This window comes from Alosa alosa, chromosome 6, assembly GCF_017589495.1.
Source record: "Alosa alosa isolate M-15738 ecotype Scorff River chromosome 6, AALO_Geno_1.1, whole genome shotgun sequence".
Classification (NCBI taxonomy): domain Eukaryota; kingdom Metazoa; phylum Chordata; class Actinopteri; order Clupeiformes; family Clupeidae; genus Alosa; species Alosa alosa.
In genome coordinates this window covers 21,522,368-21,542,976 of record NC_063194.1, presented here as the reverse complement: position 1 = coordinate 21,542,976, position 20,609 = coordinate 21,522,368, and the positions used below count along the sequence as shown (strand labels likewise).

General features: G+C 44.0%; 1 protein-coding gene across 1 annotated transcript in view; it reads left to right on the top strand.

The window, feature by feature from the left end:
• Positions 1-20,609, top strand: part of fmnl1a (formin-like 1a) — a 22,416-nt gene extending 1,807 nt beyond the window's left edge. Inside the window, exons 2-27 of the mRNA XM_048246130.1 lie at positions 2,891-4,004; positions 6,914-6,997; positions 8,717-8,803; positions 9,858-9,931; positions 10,036-10,119; positions 10,340-10,495; positions 10,809-10,920; positions 11,446-11,522; positions 11,631-11,724; positions 12,199-12,273; positions 12,468-12,578; positions 12,800-12,949; positions 13,341-13,442; positions 13,751-14,060; positions 15,533-15,769; positions 15,999-16,123; positions 16,229-16,431; positions 16,794-17,028; positions 17,416-17,484; positions 17,665-17,745; positions 18,115-18,244; positions 18,996-19,159; positions 19,269-19,370; positions 19,491-19,595; positions 19,706-19,802; positions 19,965-20,609. Coding sequence (XP_048102087.1) covers positions 3,822-4,004; positions 6,914-6,997; positions 8,717-8,803; positions 9,858-9,931; positions 10,036-10,119; positions 10,340-10,495; positions 10,809-10,920; positions 11,446-11,522; positions 11,631-11,724; positions 12,199-12,273; positions 12,468-12,578; positions 12,800-12,949; positions 13,341-13,442; positions 13,751-14,060; positions 15,533-15,769; positions 15,999-16,123; positions 16,229-16,431; positions 16,794-17,028; positions 17,416-17,484; positions 17,665-17,745; positions 18,115-18,244; positions 18,996-19,159; positions 19,269-19,370; positions 19,491-19,595; positions 19,706-19,802; positions 19,965-20,029 — 3,312 coding nt within the window. The 5' untranslated portion in view covers positions 2,891-3,821 and the 3' untranslated portion in view covers positions 20,030-20,609. The remainder of the gene's footprint in view (positions 1-2,890; positions 4,005-6,913; positions 6,998-8,716; positions 8,804-9,857; positions 9,932-10,035; positions 10,120-10,339; positions 10,496-10,808; positions 10,921-11,445; positions 11,523-11,630; positions 11,725-12,198; positions 12,274-12,467; positions 12,579-12,799; positions 12,950-13,340; positions 13,443-13,750; positions 14,061-15,532; positions 15,770-15,998; positions 16,124-16,228; positions 16,432-16,793; positions 17,029-17,415; positions 17,485-17,664; positions 17,746-18,114; positions 18,245-18,995; positions 19,160-19,268; positions 19,371-19,490; positions 19,596-19,705; positions 19,803-19,964) is intronic.

The following is a 20,609-nucleotide window of genomic DNA, read 5'->3' as shown; positions in this document are numbered from 1 at the left end:
TTTATCCAAACAAAGTAGCAAAACAACCAGGTGAGTTAGTCAAACAAACAAATTAGTTTGCTAGGACATTTGGGGAAAATACCACTCTCAACTGGATTACAGCAGAGATGCGAAGGAAGTCGTAAGCAGTGTTGGGTAGTAGGCTAATGGCCTACATGTAATCTGGATTACGTAATCACATTACAAAAATCAAGTAACTATAATCAACCCAGATTACTATAAAAAATGTGTAATCAGATTAGAGTTACATTGTTGGGGATTACCGGTAGGCTACTTTATTTTATCATGCAAACAATGCAACTTTTTTATGATAGCCTAACTAATGTTTTAATTAGTCCTCTAGATGTCACTGTCGTCCAATTGCCTGTATAGTTTCTTGATCAAAAGTCCAGACCCACTCTCAATCTCAATTGAGATTTGAGACGTGGTCTGGTGTTAACCAGGCTAAGCTAAACCACACATGCCATTTTAGTCCTAAATAACCAAAAAATGCATTCACACCGTTTTGTCTATCTTCATGTGCATTTTTTGTGAAGACCTTGTTATGGAGAAGCATTATATTTGCAGACAAAATATTGATGCCATGTGGGTATAATGTCTCTCAATATCACTTATTTCATACTTTGTACCAAATCTAGGGCCTTGATATAAAATCAGTGGGCATGCAGTTCAAACCTTCAATGCTCCAGTACTGAGAACATGATACAAACAAAGGAGAGCACAATCTCTATGAATATGGAGTAGATGTTTAGGTCAGAAGGGCTGATCCTCCTAGACGGTCGTTAATCACGAGGACCCCGCCTGGCAGCTGGCCAAATGTTAGCAGCCATGCTCGACAATGGGAAATTGTGAAAGCCCCCAATTCCTTCACACCTAGTATCTACCATGTATCGACAGACAAAGAGTCACATCACTAGAAGTAAGCAGATGTGTTTTCAAAGTCCTCCATTCAATTCTAAACCTAGAACAACAGAATGTATAGACAAGAGATACAAATGGGTACAAAATCATGAATGAACATAAAAAATACACAATAAAAAAATAACACCTGAAAAAAAAATCTGATGGCCTTAATCCAAATTATGTGATAGTCAGAATAAGCAATAGGCCTAATTGACTGATTGATTGAATTGATTGAATTAAGACATATGGTTGATATTCTATCAACAACGCATGTAAACAACATAATCACAATCTTGTCTCATTCTGAATAAGGTCAATAGTCGTAATATTAATGTCCATGTAAACATAGTCACTGAAGAGCAGAGTCTGTCTTTTGTTTCCAAGTTAGGTGTCAGGACTTTTCTCGGTTTCCCCTCCTTCTCCAGTCGAGGTGTTGCTGATCCAGCCTCAGATATTAAGATAAGATAGATTACCTGATTCCACACAGGGAAGCTATAGGCAGGCTTGGGTAGTAACTGATTACAAGTAATAGGATTATGTAATCAGATTACAAAAACCAAGTCACTATAATCAGACCAGATTACATTAAAAAAATTAAATCAGATTATAGTTACATTTTCAAAGATTACTTGAATACATTTTGATTATGCCTTTCGATATATAACATAGCTTTATATCATGCAGTCAATATACAGTGTAGTTAATAGTTGGAAAATTAAAATAGACCCAATTTGGAGTGAATGGACATCGAATGTAGATGACACAATGCCATTATTTTACCTATCAGGTAGGCCATTTTGCACCTCCTGCATCAGCACCTGCATCACAGACTCACAAACACACATAGTGTCAAGGGTCTTGGGCCTTTTTTATATACATTTTTGACTCTATCAATTTGTCTGAAACACACAAAAAGGGCCATGCTCCTACCCGTGAGAATAACATTACATAATGCAATATATGACATTGGGAATGTCAGACATGCTGTTCTCCGTATGTATTTTAAATCAGTGTAGCATCATAATGAGCTTGACACCATTATTTTAAGGTAAAAAATCGTACATTATGTTGCTTTAAAGTGAAAAAGAAAAGGAATATTGGTGGAACATTTTTTATTTAATGTATTTAATTTTTTAGTAAAAATTAATTAAAAATTATTCAGATTACGTTACATTATTTTTGTAATCCAATGGATTGCGTTACTGATTACAAAATTGGTGTGTAGTCTGTACTCGCGGATAACAGATTACATTTCAAAGTAATCTGACCCACTGTAGATAGGCACATAATCATAGACAATAAAAACACATATGTTACCAGATGAACTTAAGGAATACACCCCCCCCCCTCCAAAAAAAAGTTCTACATCGATGTCTTCATCCTATCAAGTGTACTTACATTATTTATTTGTTGAGAGGAATGTATTTAATGTAACTGGAACCTATTGAGTGAACATATTGCCAAATGTGAAGTATAGAAGTGGGTGAATTAACACAGATATTACATTTGGGTAACTGAGGCTGGAATAAATGTATCCCTGATATCACAAATCTGGGACTGAAAGCCCATTTTCCAAAACAAAAAAAACATCCTTCATTTCTCTTCATTTACACTCACTTGATTATTAAACAGCCCACTTCTTGTTTTTAGTCATTAAATATACTGTAGAGGAAGCATACATATTATCACCAGTGTCCCTCTACCTGACCAATGGTGTTGAGATTTCTAAATGCTCTCTTACACCTGCCCTTTCAGTAGACCATGCTGGTCTGTTGCATCATGCGCTCCCACTCGGTGTGAACCAGCACTCTCATTCATACCCTGCGCCTCGAACCTTCATAGCATCTCGCTATTTTAAATTTGACCTGTGAGTGCTATTCTCAGCCACCCCTCTATCTTGTGTCTTTACGGTAACCTGTAACCATCTCTCTCTCTCTCTCTCCTTCTCTCTCTCTCTATCAACCCACTTGCCTCGCCTTCCGTTTAGGCCTCTTTCATACAGGAAGTCAGTACTTCTGCTTTTGTGGTGTTCGATGCTGCGTTGCACACCAAGTTGAAACTGTTCCTCTCCCCTCCCTGACACTCTCACCGCTGCAGTCAACCTAACGTGTGTGTGTGTGGAGACGCCCTTCCCTGCCTTTAGGTATCTGGGCGTAGTTTATTTGTCTGCTGGACGGTTGATGAAGAAGGAGATACAGAGGTACAAAGAAGGAGAGTGCTGAGGTTGTTCTAACTTGGGGAAAGATGCTGTCCCGACCACGCTGTCTCTCGAGAAGGCATGAGGCACAGGCAGAAAGCGATGCTGGCTCTACATGGAGATTGTAATGAACTGGTGGTCTTCAGCTAAGGATCAGGAAGACAATAGCGCAGGAGTTACCATTTCATGCACTGGAGCTAGAGTTGACTGGATTTTTCAACACGGTTGTTCGCTGGCTTTTCAGATTTTAAGAAGTGAAGATATCGGACTTGGGTGACAGTTGACATCAGCAAGGACTTTTGCTCCATTTTTAAATGGAGAACTTTACTCAGTAGTGGTTGTTTGGAACCCCTATGACTTACAGTTGTACCATTTGCGATAGTTCCCACTTTGAAGACACTGAAGGACCTTTCAGAACTATCCATCCATCAGACAACTTTATTATCATTGGTATTACAGGTTCAAAGCCAAGGCTAACCTAATCTAACCTAACCTATTATTTAAACGGAGGATCACTTCAGACTCAGTTTGGGATTAGGAGCTGTGCAGGGTAGGATTGTCTTCTCCGTTCTTCTCGGATTGTTTTTCTCAGCTGATTGAACAAAAAAACTCCAGAGTGACCCTTATTCTCAGCAGGAGTTCAGTCTCAGCTATACAGTAGAATTTCTTCATTTGGTTGTTGGATCAAGTGTCCTTCCTGGATTTCCTGTTGAGGGTGGTTATGGGTAACGCTGCGGGTGGCCTGGAGCAAGCCGATGGCCCGGAGACTCGGAGCTCCACCAGTGGCCTCGCCGTGGTTACCGGGGTTACCCCCACTGCCACCGTGAGGAAGAAAGCGGCTGCCCCCCCGAAACTGCCCATACCTCCTGACGATGAGCTCGAGGAGAGATTCAACGTGGTGCTGGTAAGTTCCAGTCGGGCACATAAACACACACAGTCCTGCCACAAGTGGACAGACAAACACTCACACTCACATGGGGGTTTCAGCATGCATGTACCTGCAATGTCATGGACAATGGCAATATAGAGCCATCATTCATGCACAGATATGCTGTAGATACTAAGTGGAAACATAAGCAAACACAAATGTACACACTCTGATGCTCTGGGGAGGAGGGATTGACTTGATTAAGTTGAGAGTGCATCATGCTGGGGTAGGCCCCAGAAAAGCTTAACCAACTTCTGAGGTAAACTTATCAATGTTAGATCTCTTGTCAATATTCGGGGATCTCAACACACTAATCCCACAAACCCCTCTTCTTGGTGTGGTTAGTTTATGGTAGCTCTCTCTCTCTCTCTCTCTCTCTCTCTCTCTCTCTCTCTCTCTCTCTCGCTCTCTCGCTCTTTGTTGTTACTGTCAGCCAGCCTCTGTGTCACAGGGTCAGTCAAGGTAGTGCAAGAGCTGACTGAAATGTTGGGCTTTAAATGAATTCCTGTTTATGTCTTGTGTGTGTGTGTGTAATGCAGTGACTAAGGAGCTGGGCTAGCATGCAGAAGGCTGCAAAGTTGTAGGTTCAGTACTCAGCTTCCAACGGCTTGCCCTTGAGTAAGACACCCCAAATTGCTCCAGGGCCCTTGTAATATAATTAACATGTAAGACGCTTTGGATAAAAGCATATGCTAAATGAATAAATTCAAAAAGCAAATGTGTGTGTGTGTGCGTGTGAATGTGCGTGTGTGTGTGTGTGTGTGTGTGTGTGTGTGTGTGTGTATGTGCGTGTGAGAGAGAGAGAGAGAGAGAGAGTGAGTGTGTGGCTTTCATATGACCATGGCAGACATTCATTTTGACAGCTCAAACGCACAGATGCATTTCCGTCCTTACACACCCAGCAGTGGCAACTCGCTCTGAGGAAGTGACCTCTGTTCTCCTTTCTTCGTCCTCCCCAGCTCTCCTGTCACCAAAGCATCAGTGGGCATACAGCATTTGTGCAACTGGGGGGGGGGGTTAGGATGCATTTGAATGAGCGTGTGATTGTCGGGTTGGAGGCCAGCAAGTCACGCACTCTATGAAGAAATCTAGAGCTTTAACTTCCCCTCAACACTATCTAAACTACACAGAGAAGAGAAGGATGTCTCTCTCTTTCTCCATCTCTCTTTGGCTCTCTCCATCTCTCATGATTAGTGTTATCTGACGTGTGTGCTGTGTCTTTTCACTAAGTGAGGAGTGAGCCAGTTTGAGCCGTTACAATCTGCTCTTGATTGATGTCGTCACTGTCAAGATTGTGAGGATAAAAGCGGAGTTCAAAGAACATTAGCACATACAAGATGGTGCAATTTCCGTGGTCTTGTGGACATGAGGTCAATTATAGTTAGTTAAGTAGTTATAATAAACATATAGTTGTAGTTTTATCACCGGCTATCCCATTTTAATTTCAGGTGTTTCACGGTTTTAGATGTGTTATGAAGAGGGTGTGGACGCATCACAATAAGTCACATGAATGTGAAACTTGAAACATGAAGGTTAGTTTACAGGGATACAGTTCCAGTGGGCTGGTGTCCGTAGGTGGACAATGCCATCACTGTCTTATACCAGAAGTAGTGGGCAGCTGGCTGTTTGTTCTGTCTCCCGTTCTGTAGATAGAGATAGATAGATAGATACTTTATTGATCCCCAGGGGAAATTCAAGATTCATGTAGGCTACTTCCCCCACATTTGCCTACCCTGCCCCACCCCTGTGTCTTGCTCTCCCTCCCTTGCGCTCTGTTTCTGCTCAAGGGCCTGACAGGAAACCACAGACAGACCTGAAAACAACACGCCCAGTGCTGCCGCCATTTCTCTGTGCACTCACCCATCTGAAGAGTTGGACGCCCATTGCACTTTAATCTGCATTTGTTACCACAGGGAAGCTGTAGCCTTATTCTGTGGCCATAGTATTGTCGCTCGTGTTCATATCTGCAGTACATCTATAGAAGCGCATACTGTCTTCATAAATAGTTCATCTTGTAAATGAATTTGAATGAAGAGGGACTGGGGGTATACAGTATCCTGTATGTATGAAAGGAAATCCAGGCACGAACTGCAGTGTCTTGTAGTAAGTACTGCAGAGGATGGCGTTGTGTAATGGTTCTTCAGAAACAGGCATTTTCAGATAGCCTACAGTACATGTCCTTCATCAGCTTTTCACACCCAAATGCCCCAGAGACTGTGGTAAACAAATGTGTTTATAGTATAACACTTATGGCAAGGTTGTCTAAGTACATAGTCTACGGATGAGCTGTTTTTCCTTGACATTATCATCATGTCAAACACTGTTATTGCTGTTGAAGCAGATACTGAAGTTTGTTTACATAAAATGGTTGATTTTTAACAACTGATTATTGAAAATCATTTTCTTATTTCGGTGGCGTTTTTTGTAAATGTTGTGTGTTACACATCTGTATTTTCCAGAGAGAGATAGAGAGAACATGTGAGACAGAGAATTGTCAGTGACTGTTAGCGGTTCAATAAGGGTGCCATGGCAACAGAGCCAAGTGTCCCAACCTCCCTGTCCCCATCCATCCATCTTCACATCCACACGTGACAGCCTTCTGCTGTTCACAATCATTTTCACATTCTATTGTCATGGGTCATGACACACATACAATATGACAGACCACCCTTTGTGCACATGATTGTGCTTCTGTTGAAGTGGTGTCATCATGCCCTGGTTTACATCTTCCTTCACATTGGACAAGACAATATGCTAAAATGAATTAACCAAAATGAAATTGAAATGTTTGTATACAGTCTTTCACTGTATCTTTTAGAGCGTGTGGTTTGTAATATGGCGACCATATGATGACCAGCTGATGTGAATGTGTCTTCTGTCCACAGAGCTCCATGAACCTGCCGCCAGACAAGATGAAGCTACTTAGTCAGTACGACAGCGAGAAGAAGTGGGAGCTGGTGTGCGATCAGGTACAGTGCACGTCTCTATGTTCCTAGAGCTGGGCTATACAAGCCCAAACCCCTAGCAGTTGGTCTGGGATCAGATTAGTTCATTTTTGGTCAGATCATCCACATCCATGATAGTCCAACAGTAGATATGTTTGGCCCATGGCCTACACGGTAGAATGTCAAGATGGGTTCGCTCTTTTGACTGATCAGTCTGTGAATGTTTGGTGAGTGTGGGGTTAGACTGCAGATGGCCCTAGAAACCACCACCTCACATTGTCATATAGTGGTCAGGGTGATTACTTCTTTTTATTGTCCATGCTGACAGTAGCATCATGTCAAAGACAATCAATCAGCCAAGTGATTAGACGAATCCAGGTTAGCACTGCCCTTGCCATCCTCCCTAGAGAAAGGCCGTTTTCCTCACAGTAGGGCTAGCAGAAGTCTATAAAGTACACAGAGAAGCAGCTTGGCTGAAGATGTAGCTTTCTCAGACGTGTGTGTGAGGGAGAAACTGGTCATAAAAACCACTGGTGTAAAAGAGAAACAGCCATCTGTGCAAAAGCTGCTGTCAGACTTGTCTCCACAGAGACCTCTGTTCAGAAGAGGAATAAAAATTGTTTGAGAAACACACCAGAGGGTTCAGCAAAGGGTTGTGATCAATCTTTTCTCCATTATTTTCTCCTTGTTAATGTCACATGCATGTGGTGTGCAGATGACCAAGCACTTTATAGAGGCTGACTGAAATTACGTGCACAGTTACATGACATGACAGTCATAAAACTATAAAACCGCCATTACAGAGGCTTTGGTTAGCTGACAGACAGTACAGAACAAGCAGTAAAGCTTTTATCATTACTTTCAATAGAAGTAGCTACTGGATATTTGGGCTGCAATTCATGCAGAATTGGTTTGTCACTGGCAGAGCAAATTTCTTCACTCTTCAGAGTCACACATGAACACACCCACCCCAACTGTCTTTCACCTACTCTCTACCCATTGTCCTATAGGCTACATACACTTGCGCATATTCACACACAAGCACGCCTCCACACACACACACATTCACATACAAATACATACATAGATACCTCACACATATTCACACACCCAGACACGCCTTACATATTTACCCCCACACCAACTTCACCTAAAACCCCTTTCTCTTATTCTGTCTCTCTTACTCTCTCTCTCTCTCTCTCTCTCTTCTCTCCCTCTCCCTCTCTCTTTCTCTCTTTCTCACACACACACACACACACACATATCACACACATCACATCTCACATCCCAACCATCCACCAGTCTCACAACGCATGAGAAACATCCCTCAAGAGCCCCATGTTTGACTCTGCACCCTCATGCCTGGCTGTCCTGACACCCTGACTGTCACCTACACGCCTGCATGGGCTGATGCAGGCTGATGTCAGCGTGATGTAAGCGTGCAACAGTCACCATAGTTGGTGGGAGGCGCCCGATGCGATGAGCGGAAACCAGAACTGCGGTAGCCGCTCGCTTCCTGTGTCAATATTTTTGTCTCCATGACGACTCTCTGACCATGTTTCGAGGAGCATCTGCATGTACAACCGCAAAAAGGCTACAACCACAGCAAGAGTCTGTCTAAAGGAGTGAAGTCACACAGAAACCAACCTTACACCACACGTTTCCTTCACTGCATCAGTTGTTCCTCAACCACACCTTCACCTAATCCCTCCTTCCGTCCTATCTCACCCCCCACCCCCACAGGAGCGCTTTCAGGTGAAGAACCCTCCCTCAGCCTACCTGAACAAGATCCGAGCCTTCTACCAGGACCAGGGCGGAGTGGCCCGGAGAGTGAGTCCAACTCTCTCTCTCTCTCTCTCTCTCTCTCTCTCTCTCCTCTCTTCCCCTCTTCACGCTTCCCTTTCTCATCCCACTCCTCCCACTGTTGTTCCATATGCTGGAGGCTGGGACGCCCCCTAGTTACGTATATTCTTCCGTTTTCATTTTCGCTGGCCTTACTGAAACTTATCTCCTACCCTTTGACTCTTTCTTTTCCCTTTTCTTTGCTTCAACTCTGAGTTTTGCTGAGCGACATGTACAGTAAGCAGTGGTGAGTCCACGTGTGGCGTCCTCTCTTGTTGTCTACTATCTACTTGTCTTGAATCTTTTTTAAGTTCTGTGTTCTGAGACTCCTCATTTGAAGCCATGCAGCTATCCAGCTGCTTAGATGTGTAGTCCATCCCAGTGACCTGAAGCACACTCTGAGCAGTGTGGTAGGAGATTGTGGGGTTTAGTTCAGTGGAGAGATAATTATGTACTTTGAATATATCTGTTCAAAAACATAAGGGCTTAGGAAAGGGATCTTTGAAAAACATCAAGTGTATACATATTCAACTGTAAAACAGCTGATGAGCTTTGCTAGCTTACGGTCACCTAATATCACAAGCTTGACATCATGGGCTGACCTGAACCCACACAGGTGAAACAATGCACATCCACTTCACATGTGAAGTGTGAGCCGGTAAGGTCAGAGCCTATGCAGTGTGCAGGACACTTCCTCTATATGTGTCCCTGATGGGCATCTGGCCTGAGGTCTGTGTCAGTGTCACGTTCTCTTCTAAAAATGGGCATACAAGACCCATTTCACTGCCGATTTTACGCTTTCAGTGTGCTATTTATTGCCAGGGTCACTAAGCCCACTGCATGGGAGCTCGTCAAGATGAGCTAGCTGTTGCATTATAAATGAGCAATTTAATAGAGTGGCAATTTAAAAGGGAACATTGTGAACAAGTGGCTTAAATAGGTCTTTCGGGTAGGTCCAATGTAGTTGCTCTCACGGGGGCTTTCAACCTTTTTAGTCAAGCTTAGTAATCAGCATTCATTTCCATTATGTCTTGTGCTCCAGTTTAAGAAGCGGGTCCAGGAGTCCACTCAGGTTCTGAGAGAGCTGGAGATCTCCCTGCGCACCAATCACATCGGGTAAGTGTCCTGCTCGGCTTCCGCTCAAAACCTCGGCCCCCTTAGTGGCCGTCTGTTTGTTTGTTTGTTTGTTTATTGTAGGCGTTTGATGTGTGTCTCCACAGGTGGGCTCAAGAGTTTCTCAGTGAAGAAAATCATGGCCTTGATGTACTGGTAGACTTCTTGTCCTTTGCCCAGTGTGACATGCCGTAAGTCTCTTCTGCCTTTGCTATGCGTGTGTGTGTATGTGTGTGTGTGTGTCAGCATTGCATGTGCGTATATAAGGATGTTGCTATATGCATTTTCATAAAACTGACATATAAGGACTTGTTTACTTTTGCTAATTACAAGTAAATGTCATACTCTCAAGATTAGATATTTTAATGACTGTACCGTGTGTGTGTGTGTGTGTGTGTGTGTGTCTGTCAGGTGTGATATGGAGGCTTTAGAGAACGGTGGCTCCGGGTCCGAGAGGACGCGATCGGTGGATCGCTCGGTGGAGGATCTGGCCAAGAGCTCTGGCAACTCCACCACGCATGGCATGACCCGCGCTGCCCGTGCCCTCACCATACGCGTCAGTGCCCAGTGAGTCACCTCAGCAGCCAATCACAGCCTCAGCAGTACCAGTCTAACCAATCACAGTCTCAGCAGTGCCAGTCTAACCAATCACAGCCTCAGCACTGCCAGTTAAGCTAATCACAGCCTAACCACTCATCCAACTGTAGCCTTAAATCAAACACAATTCAGTCATAGTTTATGCATACTCATAGGACAGTGATGCGGCCACAGCACACAGAGGTACCCTGGACACAGTCTAATTTTACCGTTTTAAAATGACAAATAGGCGATAATTAATTACCTATCAAACTCTTTGTCTGTCTCTCACTCTCTCTGTCAGACTGAGTTCGCTGACCAATAGCAGGAAGACGGTGAAGATTTCTCGTCTGGCCACACAGAGGGAGGATGTCCATGTCTGTATCATGTGTCTCCGTGCAATCATGAACTACCAGGTAAACACACACACACACACACACACACACACACACACACACACACACACACACACACACACACACACACACACACACAGCCCACAAGGTTATACACACACAGCCGGTGGATGTGAAACTCTAGTCTGTGAATGTGTGAAAGGCATGGGCGTGCATCTTAAAGAGGAGGGCAGTGTGACGGAGTGCCATCACTACAGTTGAGTATACAAGTCTGACTCTTTGGCGTTGCGGTCAAGTTGCAGGTTTAGTACCCAGAGACCCAATTTCAAGGCCGGGTGGGGTGACCTCTCTCTTCCTCTGCTACAATCCTCATCACTCATGCATATTCCTACAGATGTGTGCGTAGATGTTAGCTGTGTTGGTACATCAATGCCCAGATGTGTGTTCTAAGGGGTGCTCTGTGTGTTCTGAGGGGTGCTCTGTGTCTCTCCTGATGTGTGTTCTAAGGGGTGCTCTGTGTGTTCTAAGGGGTGCTCTGTGTCTCTCCTGATGTGTTCTGAGGGGTGCTCTGTGTCTCTCCTGTAGTCTGGATTCAATCTGGTGATGACGCACCCTCGCTGTGTAAATGAGATCACACTCAGCCTCAACAGCAAGAACCCCAGGTCAGTGGACACCAGTGTGTCAAAACAGTGTGTGTGTGTGTGTGTGTGTGTGTGTGTGTGTGTGTGTGTGTGTGTGTAATTTCATGATTTCATAACTCCTTCCTGCAGAACTAAAGCTCTGGTGCTGGAGCTGCTGGCTGCTGTGTGTCTGGTGAGAGGAGGGCATGACATCATCATTTCAGCGTTCGACAACTTCAAGGAGGTGAGAGAAGTGTCACGCACATCCCACAAACAGTTGTAGACATTTGTTTACACAAATGCACATACAAAGTCTTGAGTTTCTCTTTGTTCAACTTTAAAGGAAGAAAAAAAATATATAATAGGAATGCTAATGCTAATATGCTACTGTTATTATAATATGCATCATCTCTCACTTATCTTGTTTACAACAAGAAAAATATAATAGCACTTTGCTCCCTCACAACCTGTACAATGTAAATATTAGATTTCTCATGATTGCAAGGTCTCATGGCAGTTTAACTCTAAATTGATTTCTTCCACAGAATATATTGTGCAACATCTATCTTTCATCTGTTATCAGTACTTTACCAGTTCTCACGCTCATTCTCTGGCTTGTCTTGTTCTCTTCTCTTTGTCATTCCACTCTCTCTCTCTCTCTCTCTCTCTCTCTCTCTCTCTCTCATTCTCTTACCTATTTTATCTATCCGTTCCTCAGGTGTGTGGGGAGAGAAATCGATTTGAGAAACTGATGGAATACTTCAGAAATGACGACAGTAACATTGACTTCATGGTAATGCAGCATATCAACACACACACACACACACACACACACACACACACACACACACACACACACACACACACACACACACACACACAAATAATAATTGCATGGTGGTTTCCCAGTAAACCGATAAATTGCCTGGTAGCCTAGTTCTTATTGTCAATGTTCTGTCTCCCTCTCTTATCTCTCTCCATGTCTAGGTGGCCTGCATGCAGTTCATTAACATCGTGGTGCACTCTGTGGAGAACATGAACTTCAGGGTGCACCTGCAGTATGAGTTCACGCAGCACGGCCTGGACTCCTACCTGGAGGTGAGAGGATAGCCACTGCCCTTGCACACTGACCAGACACAGCACATCTGCACTGTTTGGAGAGACATGTCAGTCTTAAAGTGTAGTCTGTAGAATGTTAGAATGTTGTGCATATGTCAGCTTGTCTCATTTTGTGTTTGGTGTGTGTGTGTGTGCATGCGTGCATCTGTGTGTGTGTGTGTGTGTGTGTGTGTGTGTGTGTGTGTGTGTGTGTTGATTAGGAGTTGAAGAGCACAGAGAGTGAGAAGCTGCAGGTGCAGATCCAGGCCTACCTGGACAATGTGTTTGACGTGGGGGCCATGCTGGAGGATGCCGAGAACAGGGGACCAATACTGGACCACGTGGAGGAGCTACAGAACCACAACCAACAGGTGGAACACACACACACACACGCACACACACACACACACAGGCACATACACACAATCAGTGGCACACACACACAATCAGTGGCACACACACACACATACACACAATCATTGGTATACGCACACACACACACACACACACACACACACACACAGGCACATACACACAATCAGTCGCACACACACACATACACACAAACATTGGTATACACACACACACACACATAGACACTCATTTAATACTATTAAGTATATCGACCCAAAGTACAAATTAATACACGAACAAGCCACAAAGATGTACAAAACATCTGGACATGCATGCAGACACACATACCCACAAATGCACACCCACAAACAGACATACAGTACTGAATCATTTGTGCTTGTGTGACAGCTGAGTGACAGGCTCCAGGAGTATGAAAAAGATGCTGGAGAGAAGATTGCTGAACTGGAGCAGCAACTGATGCAAGCCACAAAGGAGGCAGCAATCCTGAAGGTAGAGGGGACACACACACACACACACACACACACACACACACACACACACTCACACTCACACTCACACTCACACACACACACATACACACACACACACACACACACTCACATACACACTGAGAGAGTCAGTCTCAAACATGAACATTAGAGAAGCATACTTGTTCAGCTGTTGACACAAAGTACAAAGTACAAAGAGTACTCACACAGGGCTATTCCTAAATCCTGTTCTGCTTGCTGCAACAGCCTCATCTCCTCTTTGTCAATGTGTCTGTCTCCGTATCCGTCCTCTCCCCCCCACTATCCCAGGAGAGCCTGAAGGAGTCGTGTGCTCAGGTGAGCTCCATGCAGCAGAGGGAGCGAGAGAAGGAGCTGGAGAGAGAGAGGGAGCGCGAGCGTGAGCGCTTCACCCGACAGTCGGAGCCCAACAGGCCCAGACCCGAGGAGAAGTTGGAGTCGGACTCGGATACACCGCTGGAGTCGGACTCCAAGCTGATGGAGTGCCTGAAGGCCCTGGAGGAGCAGGGTCTGCTCCGATTGGAGCGCCGCGCTTCCGGAACACTGGACATCCAGGTGGTCCAGGCAGCTGCACCTGCAGTGTCAGAGGCTACCTCCGCTGGTGAGTCAGAGTGATCACCTGCTCTACCATGGATTCATATCACTGATGGTTATGGTTATAAATAAATAGTTAAATGGTTAGGCCAGATGCATATACAGTAAGCACATACTGCTTGACAGAAAACCACAGAGATAAAAACATTGTTATATGCACACACACAAATATACACAATACTGTTCTACATTACACAGGCTGTGAGCAAACAGATGTCTTCTTTACAACAGATGTTCTCCTTTAACATCTGCTCTGCCAGCTGTTCAACCTAATTCTGACTTTTCTTTCCTAAACACTCACACATCCTACCCTAAATAGCCTGTCTATTAATGCAGTATTTACTCCAAAGAATACTGTATGTCAGTGGTCCCCAAACGTTTTCTTCCGAGGGCCAGCTCACTATGCCTGGCTCCAAGAGAGGGCCAGAGACTCGGAGTAGTTCTATATCAGTAACCATAAATAGCTTAGTGCTGTGAACAACAGCAGTCTACCTTAGTTGAATATTCTATTACATTTAATCATAGGCTATTGCAATTTAATACCATTGTTAGCTGTGTTTATATTGTCATCATGCCATATTAGTGTAAAATTAAATAATACTAATAAAAAATGTTTGCATTCCCAAAAGTTTAGCATTCCCAAAAGTATATTTTATTAAAATGCTCTGAATTTGTGTCTTTGCAGCCAAGTTGTGAATATCCTACAAATAATTTAAAGTTCTCAAACTATGAGGACTGAAATGAAAACTGAAATTACCACCATTCTAACTTTCAGTCACCTGATGAGAACTTTGTGAACTCTTTGTAAGAACATTTGAACGAGTGAATAAAAAATAGAAATAATTATCCCAGAAAGTCCCAGAAATATGACTTGAATAGAAGTTAGTTAGTTATTAACAATTAATTGATAAACTTTTAAAATACTTTGAGCACTGATGCAGTCAGCATAGGCCTCTTACATTGTTTGCAGGTAGGCCTACATTTCATTCCGTTTTCGATGGAAAACGCAAAACAGCGCCAAAACAACCACCGGTGGACAAAAAGAGTATTACATGTTTACTGTTAAGACTCGCGTTGGAGAATGAATGGGGGAAATTGCGGAGGTTTTAGTTTGACGATGTTGTACTCCCCGTGCGGGCCGGATGCTATATACTACGGACATGGACCCAAAATGTTGGGGCCATCTCCGAAAAACATTTGGCTCTCCAAGTACCACCATTACAACCGGCATTAAAATACAGGTGCATAGGCCAATTCAACTACATATTTTACATTATACATACTGTTTTGCGTTGGCAAGTCTTTATGAAAAGACACCTTAGAGACTCCTGAGTACCACTAGCAAGAGTTTGCGTACCACCAGTGATACCCGTATCACAGTTTGAGAACCACTGATCTACTTATTATTGGATGGTGTCCTCATGTTCTCATGTTCTATGTATGTGATATTAATTCACATCTCCAACCTTTACTTTATAGTGACAGACACTTCGTCTGCGGCCGCCCCTCCGCCTCCTCCTCCTCCTCCTCCACCCCCCCCCCCCTGCCCTGCCGCCCCACCTCCCCCACCTCCTCCACCTCCTCCTCCACCTCCTCCGCCTGGTGGTGCTCCACCTCCTCCTCCGCCACCTCCTCCCCCTGGAGGGCCTCCTCCTCCCCCACCACCACCAGGAGCTCCAGGTCCTCCTCCACCTCCAGGTGCTGCACCTGCTCCAGGTAAGATGTAGGACTTGTAGGGATATACGTGACAGGTGTATTAATGTACTAGTATGTATTAAGTGTATAGGTGAGTACAGAGGTATTTTATTATGCATTCATTGATTTGGAGATGAAGTACTTCCAAAATGACATCTGTCCTCTTTTATAGATCTAATTACTGTGCTTTTAACGGTTATGGTCAAGAGCCCAACCGCTAACCATGGTAATCCAACTTTTGCTTTTGCAGCTGGTAAGAGCCGTAAACCCATTCAGACAAAGTTCCGCATGCCACTCCTGAACTGGCAGGCCCTGAATCCAAACCAGTTGTCCGGCACTGTGTTCAGTGAGCTGGATGATGAGCAGGTCCTTGAGGTAAGATTATCCTCCTCTTCTCTCTCTCTCTCTTCACTTTTTCTCTCTTTCCCTCCTTCTGTCCAACTCTCTTTCATTTCATCTCTCCATTTGTCCTCTCCACAGGAATTGAATATGGACTTATTTGCGGAGCATTTTAAGACGAAGGCCCAGGGTCCACCTGCAAGCCTTTCCACACTGAAGGTGAAAGTGTCCAAGCAGGCCTCCAGCAAGGTGTCGCTGATGGAGGGCAACAAATCCAAGAACCTGGCCATCACCCTGCGCAAGGGTGGCATGAGCCCTGGGGACATCTGTGCAGCCATAGAGTCGTGAGTAGCCTCTGGCTGCATGCTAGTGATGTTAACGGACTTGATAAAGCTACTACATTTAAAAATGCTAACATTAAATAGGTGGCTCACTGCAGGCACTACACTGCAGGTTACTTACATACTCCATATGGCTCAATGGCTTTAGAACAGGTCAGACTGCTGCTACACTGTATACATTCTGTAAAGTTAACAGTTCAGAGTGCTGGTATGGCAAATGTTATTCTGCTGGTATAACCAACCAAATAGTGCACTCTACAGCACTCTATTGTGACAGACATTACAGATGCTTTACCCATGCTTGCTAATATTGCTCAACACCTCAGGCCTTTCTGACACACCTCTCTGTTACACACACTTCTCAGGTATAATCAGCAGTCCTTGAGTCTAGACTTCCTTGAGCTGTTGGAGAAGTTTGTGCCATCGGACTACGAGCTGAAGCTGATGCAGAACTACGAGCGCGAGGGCCGGTCCCTGGAGGACCTTTCCGACGAGGACCAGTTCATGATGCGCTTCGGCAAGATCCCGCGCCTCACCCAGCGCATCACCACGCTCACCTTCATGGGCAACTTCCCCGAGAGCCTCAAGCGCCTGCAGCCTGTGAGTGTGGCCTCCACTTCGGCCACTTTCAAGGGACAGCTACAGCTAAAATATCACTAAGGAATTCTATGCTAATCTCAGCTATTGAAAAAGTGTAGTGTCATCAGTCTCCTGTTATAATAATAATAATAATAATAATAATAATACATTTTATTTAGAGCGCTTTTCATGTCACCCAAGGTCACTTCACAAATAAACAAAAACAAAAAACAAAAAGGTCTGTTATGTTATGCCCGTATCATGCTGTATTAGTTAGTGATTTCCAAGACAACGTACTTTCCAGCCTTCGTTTCTATCCTTCTATCATTTCTAAATGCTGATGTATCATGCATTTTTTTATCTGATGAAGATTCCTCATGATATCCGCTTATTTCCCTGTTACCACAGCAACTGGACTCTGTTATTTCTGCCTCCATATCTATCAAGTCCTCCAGCAAATTGAAGAAGATGTTAGAGGTATGCCAATTTAGACTTGTGACAGATGCCCTGTGTGTCATGCCCTGTTATATAAACATGGATGTGTATCATATGAGAGAAGTGTATTCCTGAAATATGAGATGGTGTGTGTGTGTGTGTGTGTGTGTGTGTGTGTGTGTGTGTGTGTGTGTGTGTGTGTGTGTGTGTGTGTGTGTGTAGATAATCCTGGCCTTTGGAAACTACATGAACAGCAGTAAGAGGGGAGCTGCCGGAGGCTTCCGTCTGCAGAGTCTGGACCTGGTGAGTCACACTCTGAGTGGAGTGGTAAAAGGCTGAAAAGCCGTCACCTTCACAGAGATCTCAGAAAACCTTGCGGCAGTATCCATCTGAGTAACAGGTTAATGTAAACTTAACTTTTTGGGTTTCATCATGGTGAGCAATGTCTCTTTTGAAGTGTTTTGTGTATTTATTCTTTTTTTTGCCAGAAAGGCTGAGTAAATGCATGAATGGCAGGACTCTGAAACTCTAGATGGATTAAACCACTCATCTATACTCATACACTCCACACACACACACACACACACACACACACACACACACACACTCACACGGTAGTTCTCATAAAAGGTGGAGACATGGCTAATCAGTTCTCTCCCTCTGCCCTCTCAGCTGCTGGACACCAAGTCCACGGATCGCTCCCAGACCCTACTGCACTTCATAGCCAACATGGTGCAAGAGAAATACCCTGAGCTGGCCTCCTTCCACACTGACCTCAAGTTTGTGGACAAGGCCGCCCTGGGTATGGACATACACACATACATACATACATACATACACACATACATACATACATACATACATACATACATACATACATACATACTGTACACGCACACACTATCTCTCTCTCACACTCACTTACTCACTCACTCACATACATACACACACATACACGCACACAAACAAACATACACACACACACACACACACACACACAAACATGCACACACACACACACACACACACACACACACACACACACACACACACACACACACACACACACACACACACACACACACACACACACACACACACACACACACACACACACACACACTCACTCACTCACATGTATGCCCTCACACTCTCTCATATGCTCACACATGCACACAATGCGACCACTTCCACACTATGGAAGAGTTTATTTTGGGCTGGCTTTTTAAGGAAGGCAACGTCTTGCACAACACTCTGAAGGACTAACAGCTGACTCAAAGCGTTGCTGCACTTAGTCACAAGTACAGCCAGATAATGTGTATATTTTTGGTAAAATTGTCCACAGCGCTCTGCTGGTCTTATTCTAAGATGAGCATGATGTTATTTCATACTTTGATATATTACTTACTTTTCACTTTTTACCCATTACTTATGAATTCATACCCAGCTATGACCATATGAAGACTCATTTACAGAACTTTCATTGTTGTTATTGTGTGTGTGTGTGTGTGTGTGTGTGTGTGTAAATGTACATAAATGTTTGTGTGTACCAGTGTCTCTGGACAGCGTGCTGCAGGATGTGCGTAATCTAGAGCGGGGCATGGAGGTGACCAAGAAGGAGTTCCTGGTGCAGGACGATAACTTTGTCCTGAAAGAGTTTGTCAAGTTCAACAGTGAGAAACTTGAGGCCCTCAACAAAGATGGCAAGGCTGCACAGGTCAGTGCACGCACAAGCATGGTACAAGCACACACACACACACACACACACACACACAGCGATTCAAATGACAAATAGTGTTGATGTTTTGATGATTTCTCTCCTCCAGGAGGCGTTTGTGTCGGTGGTGGAGTACTTCGGAGAGAATCCCAAGACCACACAGCCCTCCCAGTTCTTCTCCCTCTTCCATCGCTTCTGCAAAGCCTATCAGGTAACAGGGCCCTTAAATCCGCACCCCCAGCCCATAACATTTAAATACAGTGCAAATGTTTATTGAGACGTATGTATGTATGCATATGTGTGTGTGTGTGTGTGTGTGTGTGTTTCTCAGGTGGCCCATCAGGAAAACGAGAAGAGGAAACAGAAGGAGGCTCAGAGCAATGAGGAGCCAAAAGAGACCCAGCCCTCTCCAGCGAAGAAAGACCAAGGACCAAAGGTGTCTCTCTCACTTCCACTCTTTGCCTCGTGTCATTCGTTCGACCATCTCTCTTCTGCTCTGTGTCCACTCCCTCTCATGTGTTCTGCTTTGACCTGTGTCTACCCCAGACACCCATGATGCCTCAAATGGACCTTATCGCTGAGCTGAAGAAGAGACAGGTGAAGCCACAGGTCACGGATGGGGCCATCGATGACATCATCACAGGTGAGCTGCCGTTGAGTATATTGTTGTGGTCAGCCGTTTGGGTTTTTCAGTTGGGATATAAGTGTAGTGGATTTGTTTTATTGTTACATTATTTTAATTTGTTAAGATGACTGACCTCCCAAATGTATTAATACTCAGTGCTGTGTTCACATTTACTTTTAGACCTGAGAAATCAGCCATACAGACGAACAGACGGGCGCAGACCAGCCCAGAGGCCGGACTCCTAAAGTACACGTTCCAACTAGTCCACAGGCCTAGACCAGCCCAGAGGCCGGACTCCTAAAGTACACGTTCCAACTAGTCCACAGGCCTAGGCTGTAGAAGTGTGTATGCCACCATGTGTAATACTGTACATTAACAAACATTAAGCTTTTAGTGTCTAGAAGTCACTAAGGGTTTACTGTGCACTTGTTGGCCACTATGAGGACATACAGTTATTAGATATCTCATTTAATATGATAGTCTCAGTTTTGGAAAACCTTTAAGAAATAAGATGTTCCAGTTTTCATTACACTTCAAATTGTTGATATTCTTTCTTTAACTGCTATATTTTCTAATGAGCAAAAGACAAAGCCGGTTTGTGTTCCTTCAGAATACAGGTGAGCTTTCTTTTGAAACCATTTTTCAATTACTTTTCTTTTTTGCTATCTACAGTAATACTGTACAACATAAATGCAGAGCAGAGGAGATAGGCTTAGTATATTAGAAACTGCTGTAAACAGAATGCAAGAAATGCTGCAATCATGTAAATACATTTTAAATGATTATTTCAGAATAAAAGTCCTAAACCTGTCATTAGTAAATTAA